This window comes from Pyrus communis, chromosome 14 (genome assembly GCF_963583255.1).
Source record: "Pyrus communis chromosome 14, drPyrComm1.1, whole genome shotgun sequence".
Lineage (NCBI taxonomy): Eukaryota > Viridiplantae > Streptophyta > Magnoliopsida > Rosales > Rosaceae > Pyrus > Pyrus communis.
Window position 1 is genome coordinate 7,397,776 of NC_084816.1, and position 24,717 is coordinate 7,422,492.

The 24,717-nt window shown below is 36.6% G+C and overlaps 3 protein-coding genes across 5 annotated transcripts; 1 reads left to right on the plus strand and 2 right to left on the minus strand.

Moving 5' to 3' along the window:
• Nucleotides 1-2,593: 2,593 nt before the first annotated feature.
• LOC137715776 (V-type proton ATPase subunit a1-like) lies at nucleotides 2,594-13,562 on the minus strand. Its single transcript, XM_068455124.1, has 18 exons — nucleotides 13,243-13,562; nucleotides 10,969-11,013; nucleotides 9,958-10,080; nucleotides 9,702-9,809; nucleotides 9,200-9,313; nucleotides 8,933-9,106; nucleotides 8,670-8,807; nucleotides 8,286-8,393; nucleotides 8,040-8,147; nucleotides 7,780-7,928; nucleotides 7,055-7,208; nucleotides 6,127-6,287; nucleotides 5,179-5,385; nucleotides 4,874-5,057; nucleotides 4,703-4,786; nucleotides 4,239-4,432; nucleotides 4,090-4,149; nucleotides 2,594-3,664 (listed from the first exon to the last, which is right to left on the minus strand). The coding sequence occupies exons 1-18, from the start codon at nucleotides 13,384-13,386 to the stop codon at nucleotides 3,460-3,462; spliced, it is 2,460 nt and encodes an 819-aa protein (XP_068311225.1). The 5' UTR covers nucleotides 13,387-13,562; the 3' UTR covers nucleotides 2,594-3,459.
• Nucleotides 13,563-15,862: 2,300 nt separating this feature from the next.
• Nucleotides 15,863-16,399, plus strand: LOC137714294 (pentatricopeptide repeat-containing protein At1g62680, mitochondrial-like). Its single transcript, XM_068453538.1, has one exon. It carries the CDS (start codon nucleotides 15,863-15,865, stop codon nucleotides 16,397-16,399), a length of 537 nt encoding a protein of 178 aa, XP_068309639.1.
• Nucleotides 16,400-16,518: 119 nt separating this feature from the next.
• LOC137716494 (arogenate dehydratase 2-like) lies at nucleotides 16,519-23,490 on the minus strand. 3 transcript variants are annotated; one of them, XR_011065683.1, is made up of 13 exons: nucleotides 23,159-23,490; nucleotides 22,991-23,058; nucleotides 22,025-22,117; nucleotides 21,137-21,337; nucleotides 20,976-21,056; nucleotides 20,680-20,775; nucleotides 20,528-20,605; nucleotides 20,332-20,421; nucleotides 20,167-20,234; nucleotides 19,874-19,955; nucleotides 19,678-19,760; nucleotides 17,393-18,292; nucleotides 16,519-17,198 (listed from the first exon to the last, which is right to left on the minus strand). XR_011065683.1 is itself a non-coding variant. In XM_068455951.1 (12 exons), the coding sequence occupies exons 1-11, from the start codon at nucleotides 23,442-23,444 to the stop codon at nucleotides 19,701-19,703; spliced, it is 1,203 nt and encodes a 400-aa protein (XP_068312052.1). In that variant the 5' UTR covers nucleotides 23,445-23,490; the 3' UTR covers nucleotides 18,672-19,102; nucleotides 19,678-19,700. The 3 variants fall into 3 exon arrangements, 2 of the variants coding, with proteins under 2 accessions (XP_068312052.1, XP_068312053.1); XM_068455951.1 differs by lacking the exons at nucleotides 16,519-17,198; nucleotides 17,393-18,292 and adding an exon at nucleotides 18,672-19,102; XM_068455952.1 differs by lacking the exons at nucleotides 16,519-17,198; nucleotides 17,393-18,292 and adding an exon at nucleotides 19,113-19,494.
• Nucleotides 23,491-24,717: the final 1,227 nt, after the last annotated feature.

Here is a 24,717-nt window from a genome sequence, read left to right on the forward strand (position 1 = left end):
AATACTAAGGAAATGTCAGCCAGTTATAGTCCCAAATATATCTAGTAGTTAATTTACACAGACTACTACAATAAGTTACAAGTTCTCACCACATTCCTTCTGGCCTGTCGAACAGAACTTTGGGAAGTTAAAAAATTTCCATTAGGAGTGACCTTCGCATTATTTGGCCCACTTTTGGTGTTGTTCAATTTCACTGCTGTATGAGAAAGTAGTAGTTAACAGAATATAAACAAATAATTTACTTCTGATTCAAATGTGAAAATTTAATTTCTTTAACTTTTAAGAAAGTAGAAACATATTACACAACAAAGCCCTCTAGAAGTAGTAAAATATACAAATCTTCTTCAGATATCTCACCACAGCAAAATATTTTTGGTAATGAATTGTAGTAACAATGTCTATAAAAATGTTACCAGGATGAGCAATCTGATTCCGCTTTAAATCATTTGCACCAACTGTAACATTCTTGGAAGTCCTAGAAAGCAGACTGGAATCTGGTCTTGGAACCGGTATTTTAGAAACTTTTGGTTCTTTAATTGGTGATTTCATGGTCTTCACATTTGCAGGCCTTTTCACAGTTCACATTAGTCAAGGCCAACTTTCCCTAAATCTCATCTTAGTAACAAAAGATTCAACAAAACTCCTACAAAAAGAAAATTAATCAAAAGGATATGAAGAAGAGGCCACAGGTCGAGGGCAACCACTGCGTTTTGAGCCACTTCTATTAATATCCCGAGCTGAAAGCACCTTCCGCTTGGCCTAAAATTTTGAAACACTCAGGAAGTTAGTTTCACACAACTCCAATCAAACAACCTTCACTTAAAAGAAAACTTTGCCATCCTATAAGAGATTTGAGAACTAACCGCGGAACCTGGTGCTACTTTATCTTTAGCTGATGAGCCATGCTTTGGTAATGGACTGCCGGCAACAGTCCTATCCTTCTTATTTGAAGGACTTTCTGGCAAAACCTTGAATAAATTTTCTTCAATAACATGTAGATCTGCTGAATCAGTAATGCTATTTGTGTCTTCCTCAATAACTGACAACAACCCATTAGAATTTGCATTCCCGCTAATCATGGATAGTTCCTCGGAATTTAGTACACCTGACAGAATACCAAAATGGGAAAGAAAAAAATCCAATCTTTAATTTTTCTTTTCTATCAAAAATTATTTCTCAAACTCATAAACCAAAATATAAACCTTCATCGGTAAAGAAGGCTCGATCCCAAGCAAGGCTTTTGCGCAAATTGTATCCACCCCCCTTCTTCTTCCTCTTCATTTGCTGCGGCAGGAGGCTGAGTTTTTGCTCTTCTAATTTATTTGCATCCGTATTCTCTTTATTCGCATTCGCACTCTCTCTACAAAGCGTAGAACTCGGCTTTTTGGAATTCTCACTCACCACCACACCTTCTGCAATACAATTCAATGATTTTTCATTATATGTCATGCAATGTAGGTCCAATTATGTAAATATACATATAAACAAGTAAATATCGATCAATAAGCAGACAGATTTCGCACTACTGAGCGAATCAGAGGTCAAATTGAATCCACATTATTCAAATTGAAAGGGGAAAAAAAAACCCTAGACAGCCAAAACAAAGTACAAGAGACGAAGCATAGATTCAACGAAAGTATAAGAGAAAACCCTAACCGAGTGGCTTGGATCTGCGGGTTTGGAGAGGCGAGCAGAAGAAAAAGGCGTCGTCTTTGGAGATTTTTCTGGTGCTGCTGCTTGAAACGGCGTCACCGTGGGTCAATTGAAGCAGCGAGTCGTCTTCTCCTGCGATTTCGATGAGTGGGACGTCGGACTCCATCTCTCTCTCTCTCTCTCTCTCTCTCTCTCTCTCTCTCTCTCTCTGTGGATATCTAGAAAGATCGAATGATTGGAGGAAGTTGTTACGGATGGAAGAAATGGTCGAATCAAATGGGTGTGCAGAGTAGAGTAATGGAGTGTGCACAGTGTGTGTTTGTTTGTGGATCTTCAATTTTTCAAAGGGTCGACGAGCGGCAAAAGTCTGAACCGGGAGGGGTGGGGACAAATAGACCGTGCGAGCACGTGACTGCTGAGAGGAAATGACGAAAGCGCCCTTCTGGAAGAAATGGTCAACTTTGAGTCGAAGACGATTAATCTAGGCATAAGTGTGATTTCACCGCCAACATGGAAGTACGGATCGTTATATCAATGATTCCATGGGGTCATTTCTCTTATTCCAACATGGTGACATGATCCGTTTTCTTAACGGATTTACGCAACAACAACCCGTTAAGCTAAAAAACATGGCATACAAATTAATCATTGAAATTATCCAATCTGTTTCACCAATTAAAAATTATGAATTTCGTAAAATTTTTAAATTTAGAGTATAAAGGGAAAGAAGAAAGAGATGAGCTTTGCAATCACAAGTCGCAACTTGACGGAGGCATCGGTTCGCTTCAAATTCCTTTTCATTTTAAATGAGTTGGTTAAAACTAAAGGGTCATGAACCTTTTTTTAATATAAACAATATTATTGCTTTAAACGTTACTAAACGAAAGAGAGACTGTACCCATAACACTGGATTGAAGGTGAATGTCAACTATATAGTTGGGTGCCAACAAATACGCCTCGGTCCAGATACGAAACTCATTGGTTATAACTAGCATGCATGACTTCTCATGAAACTTACGAGTTTGGAAGGAACGTCTATTATACGCAATTTTACCTTTGTTCTGCAAAAAGTGTTTCCACAACTTGAATTTATGACCTTTTGGTCACTACTAAGAATGGACAAATACAATAAGCTATCAATTTTCAGGTTTATTTGAGATTGGAATTATCCAAAAGGGTGTGATATCCACACATCCCATTTTACTTCTCACACACCCTTTTAATTTTCGGCCGTCGGATCAGATGAATTGAAGATCAACGAACATAAATTATCAAGGGGTGTGTGAGAAGTAAAATAAGGTGTGTGGATAGCACACCCCTTATCCAAATTATATATATCCTTACAGAACCAATTCCCTTGAATCTGTGATTTTTCATGAAACTGTAAAGGGTCCAGGACCAATTCCCAGCAAAATCCGCACTTACTGTGCATGTGTGTGTAAGCTAAAGAAACTAAAGTCCCGTAAAAGCTACACTGTAAGACGATTCCCCAGCTCCTCTTTACAATCGGTGAATCTAATTTCCCTCCTCGATTAGATATAAACGAAATACAAAACAAAGTAACTACATCTATGAAGGGAACTAACCGCGACTCTTATCTGGAACCTTTTGCACCAATATTCCACCGAAGAATATGAGCCACGACTTTACATTTCTATGTCAAAATCGCGCATCTTCCTCCTCTATGCCGCCTGAGAGGAAATATGGCTCTCTCAAATTCCATTTCAGGCTGGAGATAGAGCTCTGCCTTTGTTTGCGCTAAATACCTTTCCTTCCGAAGAACAAGAAAACTGACATACAAGTGGACTAATCTTCATCCTCGGCTATGGAGGCAAAGGAAAAAGGTTTGAACTTGTAGCCATCTCCGTGGTAGAATTTGTTTTGATATTCTACCCAATGAAGACGCAGGGCATGGAGAAAAGCACTTAGTGTCTCCATCATGAGTAGTATGAATGCAGTTGCAAAGGCGAAAACTGATAACCCAATTAACCGGATAATGAAGCTGTCATAACTGTTATAAATTTTCAGAATTACGTTAACAATTGACCAATATGTGCAGCATCAAATGCAATACAGTCTGTGTCACACTGGGGAATGGCTAGCCAAATTAGAATTAAAATATGGTACAGTGCCAGATGGAAAAAAGGAACTTGAGTAAGCCTATAAGACGGTGAGACAAATAACATGCTCACTAAGAAACTGAGGAAAATGCAATAGTCAGATTACGGCTAGCATGTAGTTAAGGCCCGGGGAGATGATTTTGGGGTGGGAATCAAACTCTGGAGCTCCATAATGTGTGAGTCAAATATCACAGTAGATCTAGACTACAACCTGGATTAGGTTTCGTGCATCCAAAAAGCAGGAAAAAAAAAGAGGAGAACTACCATTCATATGCACATGTATGCAACGATAAAGAATTAGAGGGTTGGAACTCACCCCCAAGCAAGAAGGAGAACTTTCTCATAGAAAACGGTTGACAATTCTGAGTGTGCCAAGCTGTAATAGCAGTAACAGATATGAAACGAAAGCTACCCCATAGATGAAAGAAAACCACGGAAAAAGAAGAAAAATAAACATAGGTATACCTCAAAGCCCATAGTCGTAGATATGAAGCCGTATTTGAAACAGCACCCAGAACAAACTCTATGGAGTGTATCATCTGGTGTACAAATACCTCACTGAAATTAAATTCTTCGTGACGTTGCCTAGCAGAATCAGGTTCCACCTCAAGGTCCATCTCTGAGGTGCCAAGCATCCCATACGCACGACCTTGAAACCTCTGGAAACAAATATAAGAAAAACATTACGTATCATATCTTCTCAAGCTCCTTATATCTCGCCTCAAATACCTATGTGAGTCAAAGACAAGTATACCTCTCATAAGTAAACTGAGTCCCCCATAACCAGTTGACAATACTAATCACTAGTTAATCAAATTTTAAAAATATTTAAAAATGCAGAAACGTCAAAGAGAATTTTACTAGTAATTTTATCCCACTGCCATCTTAAAACTCAAGAACAAATGCCTAAGCAAGTTACTCCACAGTACCTCCGTATGAAGCTTCTTCAAAATAAAAGGTTTTGGAAAGAGCATCCATGGAACTGCAATTAAAGCCAAAAGCAACAAAATGATCTGCAAAACCAGAGGTTTGTTAACCACAATACGAACATAAGAAGTTGCACATACAAAGTAACAAAAAAAGAGGAGCAGAATCCATGCCTGAAGTGGTCTTTGGCCCCAGAATAATTGATTTTCACCAAGATCATCAGTTGGACTTAAAAACATGTAAATCATTACATGATAGAGGTCTGCCTGAGATCCCGTGCACCACTTGATGACAACAAGAAGTGAAAGATATCCAAAAAGACTGTTAAGAAAGATCATCTGTGGGACAAACTGGTACCTAACAGGATGGAGAATAAGTCATACTTGTGTACACTTCATTTCGAAGTAAAAGTGTAAACACATGGCAAAATGAAAAAAAAATAAAATAAAATAAAATCATTTGAAGAGCAGAGAAGCACCTTATATCAAGCGAGCTGCTGAAAAACCTTGCATTGAAGTAACTTAGTAGTATTCCCAAGTTCATTTGCACAACACCCAACAAAATTGACATTTTCATTTTGAGAGAATTCAGAAAAGGCAGTTCAGAACGACTTCCACGCCAACTGGGATCCACACCAAATGGGTATGGATCTCGGTACTTGATTAAGCCAATAGTGTACACCTCACTGCTCACAAGAAGACAAATTGATGATAAGTATACAGTTTTCTGAGGAAAGTCATAAATTTATCTATCATAAAAGATGGGATAGTTTTCAAGTGTTACACATAAAAGTGAGAGAGAAAATGTCAAACAAATAGAACGCTAGAAATGCTTAACAAATTAACAGTTATAATTAAGTATATCAAAAGTCAGTAATAGATTTGAACAGAAGTGCAGGGGTGTAAAAGGGGAGAAAGGAGTGCAAGTGCCACAGTGACGCACATTAACCAGTTGGACATTCTGTAGGACACAGCAATAGTGCACCATGGCCCAGACAAAAACTCCAAAAGAACACCACCAAACTCCATCAATCAAAGTGGAGAGAACCCCCATGGATCAAACAAGGGATGACCCCTTTCAGCCTTAGAAATGACCCCTCGATGAGGCAATGAAACCCCAAATCCATCCAAAACAATGGTGAAGCATAACTTTAGATTAATGAATTAATTTTTGTGAATATTTTGATAGTTTCAGATTACGTGGAAAATATTGAAAATTCTATAAGCATTGATCTGTAATTAAGCCAATGCAAGCAGTGCAAAAGCAGACAGGTATAAGCACATAGATTCCAGAAACCTCAATTCTCTAAAAGAATAGAACAGAGCAGTACAATGTCAAACATACAACCCAGTTGAAGGTGACTTTAATACAAGATACAACATATTAAGACAATTGTAAAGTAGAAGACTTAAATTAGAGAGACTACCTGCAAGCAGTATCTCTACATTTGTAAGCAGACCCGCCAAATATGTGAAAAGGAACAGAAAAGAACTCATTGTAAATCAACCCACAGTAGATTGAAAATAGGGACATCAAGAGTAGTACATATCGCCCACCAAATAACATCTCCATAAAGCTCCCAAGTTTCTGGTAGGAAATAATATGAAAACTTTCGTTAATAAAAGTTTGAAAGATAATTTTATATTTCTATTTCACATGTTAAATGCATGTTTTTTCCTTGCATTTGAGACACAAGAATATTTTCGTTAAGACGAAAATTGAAACATCAAAATCATGTGTTAAAAGATCACAGCATTATCATCAAGTCCTTGTCCTTTTAGGGTCATTCCTCTCAAACAATAGCTACAAGTACTAGAGATAGTTTCAGCAATTCACTTGATAAGAAATGAAAGCTTATCCTACTTGCTCCCATAGAAAATATATTATTACCACTGCTGCTGTTACTGCTTTTATTTGCTGTATCATCGGTACCTCTATAAGAATGGCCAAGATGCGGGATATGCAAATCTAAGTCAAGATATCATATTGGTGGTAGGTTGCTAACTAAACCATAGCTGCAGTGTTGCCTTGGACCCCAATAAATGCGGGCTCTGTTATATTGATAGTGGCTATCACTGTTTCTGTTGCTGAATAGTACAGACACAGTAACATTGGCAGCCATGAAAAAGCTCAGGGCGATAGTGAAGTGGTTAGGATTACAACATATCATTCGACTGCTTCCAGAGAGTGCAAAAGATGTACTTTTAAATTTTTAATAGAAGCTAATAGTCAACATTTGTGAACTGGAAAATGGTTCATGATTGAAGCATCTAGAAGAATAATATTTTTTATTAACCATAGCAATAATGATTCATTACAATCAAATAAAATGTCTTTGGATAGTAAGGACACACCTGAGCACTGAGTTTACTTTCACGAGCTATAAGAACTAATGCTCCAAGCAATAAGCATATTCCATGACCCCAGTCCCCAAACATCACAGCAAAAAGAAACGGAAATGTAATAACAGTGTAAACTGCAGGGTTGGCTTCTTGATATCTTGCAACACTGCCAAATTTTTAGACAAATATCAGTTCTATTGCTAGACCACAATTCCGGTATTGCTGGGCAGCTAAACAACTATTGGGTTTTTGACAAACCGTTGCGGAAAACAACTATTGGGTTGATTTATTTAAATTGATTCACTTACAATTTTCATAAGGGTATGAAAAATGCTAACAGAACTGCTACTAAAGAGGAGAATTGTTGCCTAATCATATTTTCTTTAACAATTTGCAGCAAAATCACCACCTCCCCCTCCCTCCCATCCCATACCTAAACAAAACCCTAACAATCAAAGCTCCACCCTTTAGTACGTTGTACAGCAGATATTTTCTACTTCTTAGTTCAAATGTCAACTGAAAATAACTATGATGTGTACTAAATCAATTGTACCAGCATATTGGCTTCCTTCCAAATGTGTCGACCATAAACACCTACCAGTTGTGAACCATGTAAAAACAGAATGTAATTCTTAATCCCGAATATCCATCACTTACGAGGAAAATGAAGCATCAATTTAAAGCCAATGTCCTTTCAAAAAACAGAAGAAAGTGGTGAGCAGCATATTTTAACTAACCCGTATGCATCAACAATTTCCTGAAATGCACTTGTGAAGCGGTTGGTTCTGAAATATGTAGGAGGTGAATCTATTGCATCCATCACATGAAATATTACTCCCACTTGCGAATTGCTATCAAATGTAGCACGCTGCAGTGCCTCCTGAATCTGTTGAACCATAAAACATATAGGTTACCTCAGTTTTTGCAAATATAGAACTTGATATATTATACCCACTTTATAACAAAAATGTTTGATGAAGAAGGCAACACAAGTTACCTTAGGTTTTGCAAATATAGGACACCAGCCCTCTCCAACAAGACATTTTTTTGTAACATCAAAGTTTAGCATGTTCAATGTATCATATACAGCTTTCTCCCTTCTTACCTAGGAGAGAGGGTAGAAAACATGACAAAGTTGTCAGGATAAAACTAAATCACTCGTGCAGCCATTAGTCATACATTAGCAAAATATTTTTTGTCAGAAATAACAGTTAACCAGAGACAAGCCGCAGAAATTTCTTACCATGTTCATCCATTTTGCTAGGTGAAACCCTATAGATGCAAGGGCCTTATTTCTGTGACGAATCCCTGCATCCAAGGTTGTTTCCAATTCAGCAAGACGTGATGAAACCTGCAACACAAAACCTCAACTTTCAACAAAACAGAATAGAGCTTCTGTTGTTACAATTAGCACGGCCTGCAAGTATAGGCTAAAACACCACAAAAAATATTAAGGGGAGTAGTTGCTAATGATGCCATCAAACACACATCAGATACAAAAAAACACATTGAAACATATTAAAGTTTTGTAAACATGTTCAAAAGAAATGGATTCCCTCTTAAAGCTTGAAACTTGTCTCCAATATAAAAATAAATGAACCTCCAACATTCTTAACAGAATATATACTTCTCTAGTTATTTGCCTCTGCTTAGTTATATCTTCAGGAACAGGATAGCAATTTGCACCAAAGGCCTCACAAATTTTCAAAATCTTTGTTTTTGCCTGCATCCCAGAGAAGAACACTACAAACACTGTTTTCTCAACCTGCACAACTTTGAGGAATTAGTAAAGAAGTGCATCGACATTCTCATTCTACAAATAAAAAAAACTAAGAGAAACCACATGAAAAAATAAATAAAAGACTTTTTATAGAGGCGGAAAAAAAAAACCATTTCAGTAGATAAAGGATCCATCATCAGTTCATCTGCTGGGGCATGGTTGAAAAGCATGTTGCCCCTTGTAGCACGAAACAACATCCTCTCAAACCTGAGAGCTTTGGATTTACAAATAATTCCACTAACAAATCTCAAACCAGACTGGTCTGATGGTCCAGGTCTAATATCCTGTAAAATACAAAATCAATTATAAATGAAACCACAGTAAAAGGTTTTGCACCAAAAGCACATCAAAGCTAGTAAGGGATAATCAACAAGTACCTGCTCAAGTAATGAAACTTCATCACCATAATGATCATTTGAGTAAATATTCTCATCTAGTTCTCTCTCCTCCGAAACTACATGGCTATTACTTGAAACAAGAAAGCCAATTGCCTGAAAATGTCCACATAAATTTATATAAGAAGACGCCGAATAAAAGCATATGAAATTAGAATTAGGGAGTAAGGGTTCATGAATCATAATTTGATTCGTTTCTAAAATTGGTGGCTTCAACATATAGGAAGGCACAGAAATAGCATTGAAACTAGAGTAAGGGAGTAAGATTTTATAATTAATTCTTTTCTAAAAATAATAAATTCAATATACAGGAGATTCATGAACGAAATGGTGTTGGAGAAAACCTGACCACAGGCCAAGCTTCAAACAACACAACACATGCATGCACAAGAGGCACCTAATGAAATATACTAAAAGAAAGGGAAGCTGATAAAAGGCTGCTAATACATCACAAATACTGAAGGGAGAAGATAAAGCCAGTTACCTTTTGCAATACCATCTTGTACTCGAGGAGTTCATTGTATGAATGTTGAATTCTATCACTATTAGAGTTCAACTCAATAAGCTCATGCTCATGCTCAGCTAATTGTATCTGGAAATGATTCATGCAACGTACAATTCAGACTATCAAGTTTACTGAATCAAATGCTCCCTAAACAAGGGCACAATTGGTCGGTGCAATTTTAGACTTTAATTTTCAGATTACGAACAAATGCAAGAGTGCTGATATAGAAACAGACCTCTAATTCCTCTAAGTCAATATCTGGTTGTAAAACAGGATGTACAGATGAAAGTAGACCAGCTTTACTAATTTGATCTCTGAAAAACCGCAGCTTTCTTGACATCTCCGCACATCGCTTTACCTGCGGAACTCCTCAAGAGGATATACAACAAAAATTAATGACAATTGATTACCGTGATCCACCACTATCAACTATAGAATTATAAGAATAAAACTATAATCACCAGCTTCTAAGAATTTAAATTCCAACTTCCAAATTTCGTCACTTTGAGAATATATAGAGGTCAACTATACAGGGTAATTTGTACAGATTCTAGGCAGAGAATAGGATTAACGTAGAATACTATTCTAGTGTAAGATCCATACCTTTCTATCTTCTGGTAAATAACAAGTAAATGGGGCATGCACAATCGAGTCTTAATGTTGAATAATGAAGTTATGAAAACATGTCATACACAATACACTGAGAAGTGGAAAGACCAGGCATTTAAATTTACAATCATACGGTAAAAATTTACTTATGCCCCTTCAACTATGGAATCGATCCTATTTTATTCCCTAAAAAGACATTGACTCAATTACCCAGTATATTATGAATTTTCTGCAATGTAGATCTTCTGTCCAACCCCCGTCCAAGATTCTGTCAGCGCCCTTGCATTAAACTTCCACATTTTTAAAGAATTTTGGACGAGGTTGCACAAAAGCCACATTGCAACAAATTCACAAAACAGAGGGCAAATGAATGAATCATTTTCTCAGGGAACAAATTGGAACGGAACACAAAGTTGAGGGGGGCATAGGTTTTATTTACCCAGGATTTAAGAATATGCACATTGCACACTAAAAACTGAAAGCATAAAGGCTCTAAAACATCAGAAATTTAAGGGTTTAAACATTAAAATATTAAATTAGCAAAATCTTCCACCACAATTCAAGAAAGATAGATGCTGCAGTCCTAAACATTCAGATTGCAATGCAATTGTAGTTCTAATCAAATCCGAGTATATACCTGATTAACAAATGTTCGTTGAAAAGGACTTTTATCAGCATTTAACTGCAAAAACATAAAAGAGAGGAAAAGAAATATGACAATCAGTAGATACCAAAATTAGAAAAAAGGACTATATTGCATATTCATTTTAAGAACTTATATGTATGTGCAGAGACCAGAAAATAAATAACCAATAATCTCAATGCTATCATAACATTGCTTATATCCAATACACAATCTAGGTGTTTCACCAATAAATAGTAAAAACAGAGCAGAGCAAAGCTGAAACTGGGAACACACCATATAGTGCTAAAAACTACATTATATGCTCTCTTTGTTGCTCAGCAAAGTATGAATAGCCAAACACTACTTCATAATCTAAACTTAAAACAGTTTGGCATCATTAATGATTGTGGTTAGAATTTTCTTAAACATAACCAGTTAAGGAGATTGAGGAAAGTTTTAAGTACTATTCCATTTCACACTCCCATTTTCTCCTTCTACACTCCTTTCCTTTTTATGTCAGTTGATTCTTCATTGTTCTATTCAATCCTAAGGCCAGGAAAAGAGGGAGGACTGCACAAGGAGAAAACGGGAATGTTAAAATCATTTCTCTTCCTCATGGGCATTGGGTTCTTTAAAACTTGGAATTTATATCCTATTTCTCCTATGACATTGCAAGCTGCTGTGGTTTTGAATTATTCAGTTTCAAGCCTTGAAAACAGAGGTCAAACTAGACAAATTTCACTAACTATTTCTAAGTCTTCAAATGGTCCGGTACATTCTTTGATTTCAAAGAGATATATCAAAAAAAATTCTCAAGCCACTTACCATTTAGACCACGTGTGGTTTGAAGCTTTATCAACAAAAGAAATCTCAAACCACTTATAATTTGGACATCATATGATTTAAAGTTTTCAGTTTCAGGATTTTGCTTTTTCTTTTCCTGCCTACTGCTATTAAAATTGAAAAAACATACCACAACACTCAAAAGAATCGAGAATTGGTTCCCTGGAATGACTAAGATAAATTTTGACAATGTCCAATCTGAAGTCTTAGAATAGTTAGGTGCTACAGAAAGCCCAGTAAATCTCTAAAGATAACGACAAATAAACTCTTAAACCACTTATTAGTTATGACTATGAGCATAATATACTTCTAAAATATTAACAACCAACCATGTACATCCTCAATTTTCCTATAACATTTGGAACTATAACGTGTATAGCTAATCGTTCAAATTATCCACAAAATTAATTGCATAATATATGGGGACCCAAATAAATCTAATTACATGATCGATAGAGAAAAACCTAGATACAAAAAGATTATAATTCAAATTAGTTCGACAAATACATGTGGATGTGCAGGGAACCATCTACATGACAGGATAAAACCTTTGGGAAAACTAGGCTTGTAAAAAAAATCAATTCCGAAAATCGGCAAAACTTGGCAACTAGGAAATGTGAATCCATAGCAATTGAGCCAAAGCCACAATGGTTCTAATGTTTCACAGACCCAAAAGTACTTTATTACTTTTGTCAATCACATGAAGTTAGCTAACCTGATCTAAATGATAATAGGATATAAACATAAAGGACTTAGGTCAACTCAAATGGAATAAAGATCTAAAATTATAATCCCTCAAATCTAATTGTAAATAGAGTAAGCTGGTATAGAAACTTAATATTGACAAATGACAAGTACACAAACTTAAACTTAAAAGGAAATTAATCCAAGTAAGAAAAACATGCGGCTGTATATCGTACACAATGATCTTCTATCCTTACGGAGAGGGTCTCTTAATCAACAACTTAGCACAAACTGAGCATTTCTCAACCCTACACAGAAAATCATCAGTTGGGATGCAGGGGTTATTATTCTTCTTAATATCAAGCACAATTGGCATCCATGGAAACCCCTCAGTGAAATTCATGCAGCACACCGATATCTAAAGTATTACCAGCATAAGAAAATTTAAACGAAAAGCGATCAAATACAATGTGTGTGTGTTCCGATTAAGATCAATCTAAATCCGCAATCTTTCCCCCAAAAAAATAAAACTTTAGGATGAATTCAACTAAATAAATCATGAATTCCAAAATTAAGTTCCTCAATTACTAACTCCCGCTATCAACTCAACTACTTAGAGCACGCGTTCGCACAAGCTGATGTAAAAATCATCATCAATCCTAAGCCAATCAATCAATCCCAACTTCCCGTTACTGAACAATGCCAAATCAAACCGAATTCACGAAAGACCGAGTCGGATCTGAGTTTCCGAAAACTTACGTCTCGGAATTGGACGAGGCCGAGTTCGCCGAGGTAAGAAATGGCGCGGTGGGCGGACTCGACGGGGATGATGAGCTGGACGAAGGTCATCTTCTCGGAGCGCATCAGATCCATGGCGGGTAAGTTGTCGATGAACTTCTCCATTTTCTCGGCTCGTTTCTCTTTGCCTCCGGATCCGAAACTCCTCGTTCAGATCTGTAAGTGCCTCTATCTGAGAGAGTGTGTGTTTTGGAAGTGCGTTATTCGGAGACTTTCATTTCCTGGTTTTCGCTGTGTTTTTGGCAACTGCCAATGGAATCGGGAGAAATCGCACCACTTTCATGCCCCGTTGTGGAGTTGAATATATTATCACACGAAATAAATATGAAGTGAATAGTATATTATTAATTTTTTAATGTAAAAATAAAATTTTTTTGTTAAAGTGGATAGTATTAAAAATTTTCGTTAAAAGTTCCTATATTCGTTAAAGTGAACATGTTAGTTTAAATATTTTAATTAATAGACAAACTATTACATTTTAATATTATTTAAAAAATGTTACATTCTTAATTTAGTTAAGAAATGTGTAAATTCGAGTAAATTTTTATGAGATTCTATAATATTTTTTAGATAATTTTCTGATTGTAATGTTTGCTTCCTTCTTTACGACTATAATAAAGTATGAAAAATTACACTACATAATCCACCTGATTCTCTATTTTCTCTCTGCATGTCTTCCCTCTCTTTGTATTAAATTCCTTAGTAAAATAGGCTACGTCCTGTGCGCTGCAATAAAAAGACTTTGTCAATTTTCAATCAGAGGAGTATTAGGTTTCAATTATTCACACTATGATTAATTTTTTATTTTTATTAAAGTAATATACTTGATGTTGATTCAATTTCTTCTTTTATGTTAAACGTGATACAATGCATTAAAGATGAAAATCCGACATTGGATAAAGATGTTCTAAAACTAACATTCAAAAGCTTTCTTTTGTTTCCAGCAACTCATGTACTTTTAAAACACAGATTGATATTTTATCAACCTCTGATTACATAAAAGCATTCACCATAATGCATAAATCCTAGTACATTATTATATAGTTTTACTATTATATATATATATATATATGTATGTATGTATATGTATATATTGCATATATTTTTCATTATATATTTAGGATGTTCATGCACACGATATAATACGAACCGTGCAGAATTATGGTCTACAATATCATCCATATTAACAAAAAACCAATCCAGTATCCTGATGACAAGACAGAACTCACCGATTAGTTATAAGGACGATTTTTTACAAGACGAAAATGATTGAGAGTTAATATGAACATCACGACAAACGATACAATACGAAGCATGCAGAATTATTGGATAAATAAAATGCAGCGTAAATAACGAGTTTAATGCTTTGATTGATTGTTTCTGATACAACATGAAAACCAAATATCAACACTACTGAGCCGTATCGAAACCAACAAAGCCATTAAACCATGCTCAACTAGTCATAATATCCAATAAAAAATAAGGAACTTTAATAAAAAACTCACGGTACTGTTCATTTTAACGAAAAATTATATTTTTACACTAAAAAGTCAATCATAATACTACTCACTTTACCCTTTATTTTGTTCTTATCATTAAAACTCAAAGTTTTCAAGCCCTTTTAATTAGTTTTTCTTAAAAAATTAACCTAGATTGATATTAGCCCGTAACTGCAAAAGAACTCAACGTGGTTCAATTCAAACTTTGCTCTTCTCTTCTCTTTGTTTCAACGTAGTCCTTGCTCTCAATAGGACGAGCACGTAATGAACAACATAAACTGAGAAGAGAGACAAAAACATGTCTTTATAGGAATATTAGCATTTGTCTACACACTTTGTCTATAGAAGGAAAAAGGGAGAGAGAAAATGTGGGGGGAGCGGGAGGTTTTTTATTTTGGTTTTTTAATTTTTTTTTTTTAATATTGAAGATATTTTAACATCACCTGTAGGTAAGGTTTCAATAAAAATAGTAAAATTTGGACCTATGAAATTACATTATTGCCCATCATGTTTTTTTTGTGATAGAAGACTAATTTGTCCTTTCATCCTCTTTTGATTGACAAATAGAGTTTTATTAATTAGTAGAGATAATTGCTCATGAGAAGCAGTTTCTATCCCCTTTCAAGATGTTATAACTCCCTCTTATTTCAAATTGAATTATTTAGTTTTTGCAGTTGAGTTGTGACATGGATGCATCTTTATTGTTGACAGAGAAGCTGCAATCTTGAATTCCGGTGGCAAACAAGGGGGGTTGAATTATCGTTTTATTCATCGTAACCCTCTCTCTCTCGGACATTAGTATAAAACGGCTATAAAACCGTCCCTAAGATAATTCCTCACTATTCTCAAAAGATTTGGAAAACTAACAAATTTTTTTTTTCCTAACACATTAGGGGCCTTTAGCCTTTACAAAATATAGAAATGGATTCCCTTGTGGCCCTTCAACCTCTATCCACACCTCTAACCACTCAATTTTCGCTGGAACTCACAGAGATGCTGCGGACTATTTCTTCTTGTTATGGCACCGGCCTCTAACCACACCTCTAACCACTAACAATTTCTTCTTGAAGCTGTCCTCAGAAATGACGAGCAAAGGTATTGCTCTCAACGTCATTACCTATACTTCTTTGATTCATGGAGTATGCAAATTAGGGGAGCGGAAAGAAGCTGCGAGACTGTTCGATGAAATGGTGAGCAAAGGTATCCTTCCAAATCTGCACACCTTCAATGTCTTGATTGATACATTCTGCACGGAGGGCTTGGTCGGGAAAGCTAAAAACATGGTAGAAATGATGACTCTAGGAGATATTGAACCTAATACGGTTACTCACAATTCGCCCATGGATGGTTATTGCTTGCGAGGAGAAATGGATGAGGCAAAAGAAGTCTTTGATCTAATGCTTAGCAAGGGCTCCACGATTGATGCTCGTAGTTATAACGTACTGATAAATGGCTATTGCAAGCATAAAGGGGTAGATGAGGCCCAAATGCTTGTTCTGGAGATGTGTGATATGGGAGTTGTTCCGGACACAGTTACTTACAACACTCTTATGGATGGCTTTTGCAAGATGGGGAGAATACAAGATGCACAGAAATGGTGGAGAGGCGTTTCTCTGTAGATGCATCGACTACGGAAATGGTTGTTGATTAATTGTGTAACGATTAAGTGGATCATGCTTTGGTAGCATTTATAAAACGGCCATGGTAAAGTTGATTTGCATATGTGACAATGAAGTTTGAAGTTGCTGCCCCTTTGATACCATGAAAGTATGAATGTTTATATATAATCTTCATGGGTGCTTTCTAGTATTGCCGGAGGGTTTATTGTCCGGTTTTGTGGTAATTGTGACAGTTAGTTGGTGGTGCTGGTGCAGGGACAGCTTCTGGGAGGTGAAATGAGGGTTGCCGCCGGTAATGATGGTAGTTATGAATGTTACAGTCGACAAACACAGCTTGATGTAATTGGGTAATATGGATTTGAAGGTTACCTTATTGTTTATGTGGTTTCATCAACCTACTCTTTCTCTCTCATGCCTTTTCTTTCTGAACTTTTCCCTCCATGACTTCCAATCATTCTACTCTTCTCTGTAATATGGTTTTGTGCTTGGATTAAGGTGGCCATTAACTCGAAACCCTTAAACTCAACAGATGATCACTCTTGATGTAGCTGGTATTTTGTATCCGGCGATTCAACACTTTTACCTTGCTTCTCGTGGGATCAAAGGGACTGGAAAAGTGGAACCTCAAGAGTTTCTTTCACCACTGATTTCAAGTGGTCCATTTTTTGCTTTTCTTTCCTTCAACTAATTGTCGCACTTCAGCTTGGGCCGTCTCCATGATTTTTGGGGTTTTCATCAACTCGGTCATTGCCTATTCTATGGCAGTAGCTGAAGTCACGTTTCCCGCAAAGAAGATGTCCTGCACATAACAGAAATTTTGACCGAGTTAGACGGCAAGGATGATATTGACACGTGCAAGTGCAGGATGACAATGATTGATTTTCAATGTGCGGCGGGACAAAAATCATGAGTTTTCGAAATATAAGCGACCATTTGTGATTAAACTTAAATATCTGCAGTTAGTAACACTACAAATAAAACCTATATTCTTACCAGAATGATATCTTGATCTGATTGGTTGTGAAATTGAACCCCGTCTGATGGACTCTTGCTGTCTTAGAAGTACGTTGACAAAATCTTCCTCCTCAGACATCCTCGTCCTCCTCCGCTCTGTCGTTGCCTGTTGTAGTAGTAGTAGTACTGGTACTAGTACTAGTGATCATCACGTTCTTTTTGGACCTTTTGATCTTATGATTGTCGAGGATGCTTTCGAAAATTGTACTGAGCTTTCTTGTATGTCTTTCATAGCAGGGATCGTCCCAGTAACGAACTCAAGAAATCTGAATGAAGGAAACAAATCGGCAATGTAAAATCTACCGGCAAGTTTGATGCTTTCGCCTAGTAGTGAAAGGAACTCCTTTTGGTCTTTGCATTTCTTCCCAAATGCTGCCCTTTGACACTACGGCACTTGTGAAGCTGCTGCACCTGTCACTTAAATTGAAGGCAACTCCCTTGTGAGTTATTGATTCAATGGACTGAACAAAATTCCACGCATCTTCTTCTCTTACGGACTGAATGACTGCACGCGCTTCTCACTCAGTAGCTCAAAAAAACAAATCTTTCTCAGCTTCCACCAGAAATGTCCATAAGAGCAAAGAAAATACTCCCTTGACCTAAAGGACATAACCTCTGTTGCCAAAACCAGAGCCCTTTGAGTAAATGTAAGCTCATGCATTTTGAACACCTCCCGGAGGCGTTGACGGATGAAATGACCACAGCATCTAACTGACCCAGTTTAAGGTACATAACGGGTCCATGCTTCTTGGTTACACGACTCAGTGTGCGGTGTGGCAGCGCACCCACCATATGATGTATCTTCCGGTAATTGGCAGCATCCATGGCCCCAGGCGAACTGACTTCCGGCTGCCTCTGGCTTTGGATTACTTCCAGAAACTGACCAGGATACAAAGGGAGAAATGAAAATTGGAAAACATGGCGCACCAGCCATAGGGTTCGTTTGGGAGTAATTTTAAAACGACTGAAAGAGCTTTTAGAGAAGAGGTTTCTGTGTTCCCACAAGTGCTTCCCGCAACAGACACGTAACTTGCACTTGTATTAAGGACTAGTTCCAAAACATTTTCACTAAAAACGTTTTGTCATTTTAAAAGTACTTCATAACAAGCCCTGTGACTTTGGAGCATTTTACTTGCAATTCAAGGCACGTTAATAATAACTTGTGGTTGGCAAGTTTATATAAAAACAAATTAAAGGGAATTTTTACAAACAGAATAGTAGAATACAGGGGAATACTTCTCGCAATAACATCCATTGGTGTATGAAATATTTATCGATTTATATCTTCCATTGTCCCATCCACATGGATTTTGATTGGGATTCAACTCGCCGTACATTTCAATAAAACTGTTGACGTCAGAAGTATAAATTACAGACGTCATACGACCGGCATTCACCATAACAAAAACTGAGAAGAAAATGATGCTGGGGTGGGAGAGAACTGAATTTTCAAGAACGGGGAAATTTAATGAAATGAAAACCTAGGTAGTTCCAACAATTAAAAGAAAAGAAAAAAAATGTAAGAGAATACAAGATATTTCCCAACTTCTGCACTTGCAGGGACGCATAACAGCGAGTAAAACGAACTTTAGAAATTTTGTGCTCTTATTTGGAAAATTTTCATCAAATTTGACGATAATGGAAGATAAAACTGCGCAACGAAAATCAACCTTTTCGAAAATATAAACCCTGTACAGCAACACCAGCGATCAATAGAGAAAAAAATAGTATCAGAATGAAAGTACATCAGACGGTCGCTATTAAGAAGAAAAAATACACTTGCTGCTTTCTTTTACAGACAGTCTCTGTTGTAAATATTTATATATAGTAATTACATCAAGCTACATCCAGGTTTAGGAAAATTATAAGGAACTTCTTACCGTTTCCAAAAACTACATGAACTTTTTATGTCAACGTAGATTTTAATAGTTACAATAACATACTTAAAACATTGATGCATACGATCAATTATTTGAACTTGGACATCTATGGAATATAAAAACAAAGAAGAAAGATGGCAGTGACAAAATTTCAACTAACATGTATTGTAATTTGTACCACTTGCACCAAGAAGAAAAACACTGAAATTGGAGGAAGTTTCTTATAATTGCCGGTAACACTTTGAAATGATAAGTATCAAAACGAAATGTGAGGACTATACAGTCTTGATTTTGTTTTTATTGTGTGACTTTGTGGTGCTAATAAAGCTTGTTGGGATTCAAACTTTGTGTATAATATGTATGATAGATTCACAAGTTTCTTACCACAATGTAGGTCGGTCAGTCAGTCATGTCATGCTTGTATCCATTGGGTAACTCCCTAGCACCCGCAAGAATGTGGCAAACTCCTGCAAGGAAATGTATATTGTTTTAAGATTTATTTCCTTCGTAGTTTAAAGAAATTGTTCAACTAAGGCTAAAACCGCCCTAAACATAAGATAAGCAAAACAAAAACAAAAACCTTCAGATGCCGAAGGGCATTTTGTGCACTCTGATCAGCCATTGATGCTTCAAAATCCACATAAAAAAGATAGTCAAAGTACCTGTAAGAAAATATGGGACATGATCAGGAAAAGATATAAAAGGTGAAACTAGACAACTCTTAAATAGATCAAAACAGTTATGTATTGGTGCCAAAATCAAATTGGGTAGGGAATTGAGGCCTGTCAATAATATTCATGCCATAGACTCTGTGTGAGTGTGTATTTCATTAACATGGACGTATAATTCAGTTGATATGGTTACTGTATTTACTTTGATAATCCACCATTACTATCATCAGATGCTCGCAGGGGCTGCATACGCAAAGGACGGCTTTCAATCTGGTTAACGAAACAAATTCAGTAATTGTTAGGTGCACCACACTTGCAAAACAAACTATAGGAAGGGCACAGGGAAAGGAAAAGCCCCAGGACCCACCTTCGTAAGATTGATTTGACGCAAAGCAAAAACAGCAAGTGCCTTGAAAAGGACCCCAGGACCTTCCTCTAGTGAGAAGACTATACTTGTCTAAAATCCAATAACCATGTTATTAACAAAACAAAAAAAAATCAATTTACAAAAAGGAGGTAAACAATACAACAGCCAAGACTTGTTAATCTTGAAAGGGCTTAACCTTGAATGGCTTATCTGTGCCAGGAATAATTGGTTCTCTTGCAAGCATTAGGAACCGAGTAACATTGTCAGAATCATCCTGTACATTTCAAATAAGTAACCACGAGAGTGCGGCATAAGTCATGAAAACACCAAATGCTCTCCGAGACAAACCTGAATATCCTGCGCAAGTATTTGCATACCGTATATGACTGCAGCAGCTGAGCTGGCAACAGCTCCTGTATCTTTCAATTTGTGGAAAGCAACATGCTACAATTTATAAAATGCATGGTCAGCTAGATTAATAAAAAAGTCAAGATAGTTACAATTTATATATGTAAGTCCACATTCTTCAGGGAGTTGCGACCAAAAGCAAATACTACATGCATATCCTGACTCGTGAGGTATACTTGACATCAGGACTTACTGAGAAGAAAATCAGTTGTCCAACTATCTGATCAAGGGCTTACCTTCGCTGCACCAGCAGTATCATCCGCTGCTTCTCTGACCAATCCCAACTTTGTTAACGTGTTCTCACACTGAGCAAGAGCCTGAAATATGACTAGTTACAGGGGAGAACCATGATAAAATACAGTATGAACAGAGAATCTAGGAGAAATGCTTTATACACCTGTGGATGGCTAAGAACCCTTTTCAGGTCTTCAATTTCAACACCATGGTTGGCCAGTAAGCAATGCCGAACGGCAAGTTTCACTTCCCCTACTATATGCAACCTGTGCCTGAGTAAAAGATCGTAGTTTCTGTGGATGCTTCCACCTAATGAATTCTCAATTGGTAAGACTGCTCTGTCCACAAGCCAGCGTTCAACAGCCTGCATTGAGTTGAATTGAAAAAGAATTAAGAAGCAAAAGATTCGACATTCCAGACTGAAAATACATAGACAGTTTAACAGTGTTTCTATCAGAGACGAAACTACTAACCATACTCCTTGTGCCATCAAAATATGCACAAGTAAAAAAAAACACAAGAAAGGGAAGAAATATAGAGCATAGAAATAATGTTGTCAAAGCTCCTTCCCTACTTTAACAATTGACGTAAAATCTTAATCATTTTGAATACACAATGGTCCCATATTTCAAATAATCTAAGGCTTCTAGCCAACATTTATGGCAGAATTGGAAATTATGGTAATTTAAAGAAAAGGATAAGCAAATTTTCACTATTCTTTAAAATCACGTTATCAATTACTTCTCCCAAAATCATGCCCCTAAAGAAAACCATTTTGCCTGCAGCCCAACTTAGCAAGGTCCTATGGCTTCAGGTTCATGAAATATGTGCATTACGAGAACCACATCCATAAAATTTTACAAATGTAGTTTCTCTTTATAATAAATAACTGAGAGCCTGGTGATCATTTTATTTCCATAATCCAAGTCCGTCTTATTCATCAACAAATATTGCAAACATAAATAGAATGTAATGCTGGTGAAATTAATTGCACAATTTAATCCAAAAATAAGAAAAAGATGGTGATGATGAAAAATGAGTAGGTACTGACCTCAAAAGCAGCATCAAATTGTTCACAAGGCACTGCTTCGCAATTTGGATACGCTTTCTCCGCAGCTGATTCACTGTATGCTCCACGAACCCCCTGAAATTTAAACATTCAACTATGTCAAAACAATTGTCAGAATTTCATTCTAAAACCACTTCCAAACTCAAATTACTAAGGCCAAAAATTAGCATTATTCAAATTAATTACACATACATACACACATAAAGAAGATCCACTGAGAACCTAAACTGAAGACTCTCAAGTTCAGGCCAATAAATTAATGACGACCCTAGTGGTCTATATCAACCGTTCAGATAACAAAAGCCTTAAGTAAGGATATATTTCTCAGCAATTACATCAAATCTAGATAGTTAATAACTTCAGAAACACAATAGGTGAGACTTCGGCTGTCCATATTTGTTCCAATGAACGAGAAGCAAGTTTTAAGTCAAATTGGATACCGCTACCAATCTAACTTTACCTATCTATATAACAAAAAAAAAAAAAAATGTTACTAAACAACAATGTCATACACATTTAGGTAAGACAGCTCCTCATCTGAAAAAATAAAAATAAAAACATTATCGATATAAGAAGAATGTTCAACCAAAGCTTGGTTTCTAATAAAACCAACAACATAAAAGTTACTGATATAAGTATAAAGTCAGCTACTTTTACAACAGGTGCACTTTGTAATTTTAATCAAAATAAAATACACAATACACACACACACACACACACACACACATATATATATATAATACAATCATGATCTTTCACTCATCCATAAATATCAAAATCCGTTCCTGTTCATCCATCTTTAATTGTTTTTCTTTTTATAACAAACCCAATTTCAGAATTTGAATATCAGTTGTTCTAAATAACTAACTTAACTAACTTTCAGGTAGGAAAAAAAAGTTTGCTACTTTCAGTGTGAATTGAATACTTGTTGCAGCTACATAGTACTACCTGATACGCAACGCGAAGGCGGGAGCCATCAGAGACCGGATTGGAGAGGTCGGTTGAAGACAAAGGTCCTGAACCAAGCAACAAACGAAATATAAAAATGACACCCGATTTCCACAAAATTACAGAGCAAGGACAACAATGGCAGGTCGCAAGGGGCAGAAGTGGTACTCGGCAGAGTGTGGAGGTCTTTCGACACTACGTCATAGGGGAAGTCCTCCAAGGCGCTCCTTAATTCGCTAGCACCTCCAACCGGATTTCTGTGACCGCCGCCGTCGATTTTGCTGGTGTTGTCGTCTGACCGATCAGAGGCCAGGGCCAGGACAATACGACGGCGTCCGGAGCGAGATTCGAAGCTTAAAGTCGTTTTGGGGAGGTGATCGGCGTGAGAGGGTTTCGATACCACGTGCCGTGGGAGTGGGGTTGTGGCGGATCGTGCAACCAAAGATGCCTCCATGGCGCGCCGGTTGGGAAGATTCAGACGGCGTCTGAGATATTTTTAAAGACCGTTGGATGCGCTTGCTTAAAATATATATATTTCCGATATCCCGTTCCTTATTCATTCTTGATTCAGAAAAACAATAACGAATGAGAAAACTATTGGGCTTGAACTGTTATGGGCTTCGGCTTCCGAAAGCCCAAACAAATCAAACGGACGTCGTGCCCATACCAAATTTAGGTCCAATATTCGCCTTCATTGACCGTATTCTTTGAATCAAACCACACTGATAAGGGTTTTCTCGTAATATTACGGTTTAATAATTCCTTTTGTAAATGACAATTAATATTGGAACTCCAAAAATTTCAATTAGCACTTTAAATTTTCTGTAATTAGAAAAAGAAATATATTTGTGAGGAGTGTAAAATGAGATTTTTGAAGTGCTAATAATAATTCTCTTGTAAATAAGATATCTTAGATTTGAATATTATAGATGACGAGTCTAATATAAATCTAACCACTTTGGATCTAACTTAAAAAAATGAATAGGACTTGCTCTAGGTTCCAACCCAATACTATTAGGATGCATTTGTTGTACCAGACTAGCTTCAGGGACTAAGTTGGACAGGCTTAGACTATACTTAGTGAAAATTTTAGTGCAGCGTCGAACTAAAAAACTGGATAATTAACAAATTATAATATTATATTATTTAACACATTTCTTATAATATATCATTATTAATTCAACATCTTTCTTTTTTTTTCTTTTTTTCTTTTTTTTTCTAAAAATCTCTACCCCTTTCTAGAAATTTCTTTCCTCTTCCCCCTCTTTAGCTCCATCACATCTCTCCTTTTCTTTCTCTTTTTCCTACATAACCCAGATCCTTCCCATCTTTCCTTTGAACTCTATAATCTATATAACCAATCAATCATCATCTCTATCAATTATCTGACTAACTCCATTAATTTTTCCAATTTCTTGATTTTCCTTTTCTGATGAGTTGGTCAAAGTGTCGATCGAGAAAGAAAAAAGCTTTGAGCATTATTTGAAACAGAGAAAAGGGTTTTTTAGAGATGGGTAGAAGAAGAACGCAAAGCCCAAGGGTTTTTTGGAAATTTTCTATTCATCCACAAAGTTAGCCATCTGGGATTTTTTTAGGAAAAAGGAAGAACAAGCACCGCAAACTGCTGGCCATGGTGATGACGCCGCAGAAGAAGAAGGAAGCCCAAGGATTGAATGTTGTTGTTTAGCAAGCAAAAGCTGGGGTCTGAATCTCGGCCTCAATTTTCT

Bases quoted from the DNA above. Each gene is read 5' to 3' on its own strand.
- LOC137715776 (XM_068455124.1), bottom strand. From the start codon at position 13,386: ATGGAGAAGTTCATCGACAACTTACCCGCCATGGATCTGATGCGCTCC. The intron at 7,209-7,779 runs GTTAGTTAAAAT...AAAATTTGGCAG, and splicing joins GAAATTGTTGATGCATACGG to TGTTGCAAGATATCAAGAAG. The intron at 4,433-4,702 runs GTACTGTGGAGT...ATTTGTTTCCAG, and splicing joins TGAAGAAGCTTCATACGGAG to AGGTTTCAAGGTCGTGCGTA.
- LOC137714294 (XM_068453538.1), top strand. From the start codon at position 15,863: ATGACGAGCAAAGGTATTGCTCTCAACGTCATTACCTATACTTCTTTG.
- LOC137716494 (XM_068455951.1), bottom strand. From the start codon at position 23,444: ATGGAGGCATCTTTGGTTGCACGATCCGCCACAACCCCACTCCCACGG. The intron at 20,606-20,679 runs GTTTGTCTCGGA...TGAAATGTACAG, and splicing joins TACTTGCGCAGGATATTCAG to GATGATTCTGACAATGTTAC. The intron at 19,761-19,873 runs GTTTTTGTTTTT...ATTTCCTTGCAG, and splicing joins ATGCCCTTCGGCATCTGAAG to GAGTTTGCCACATTCTTGCG.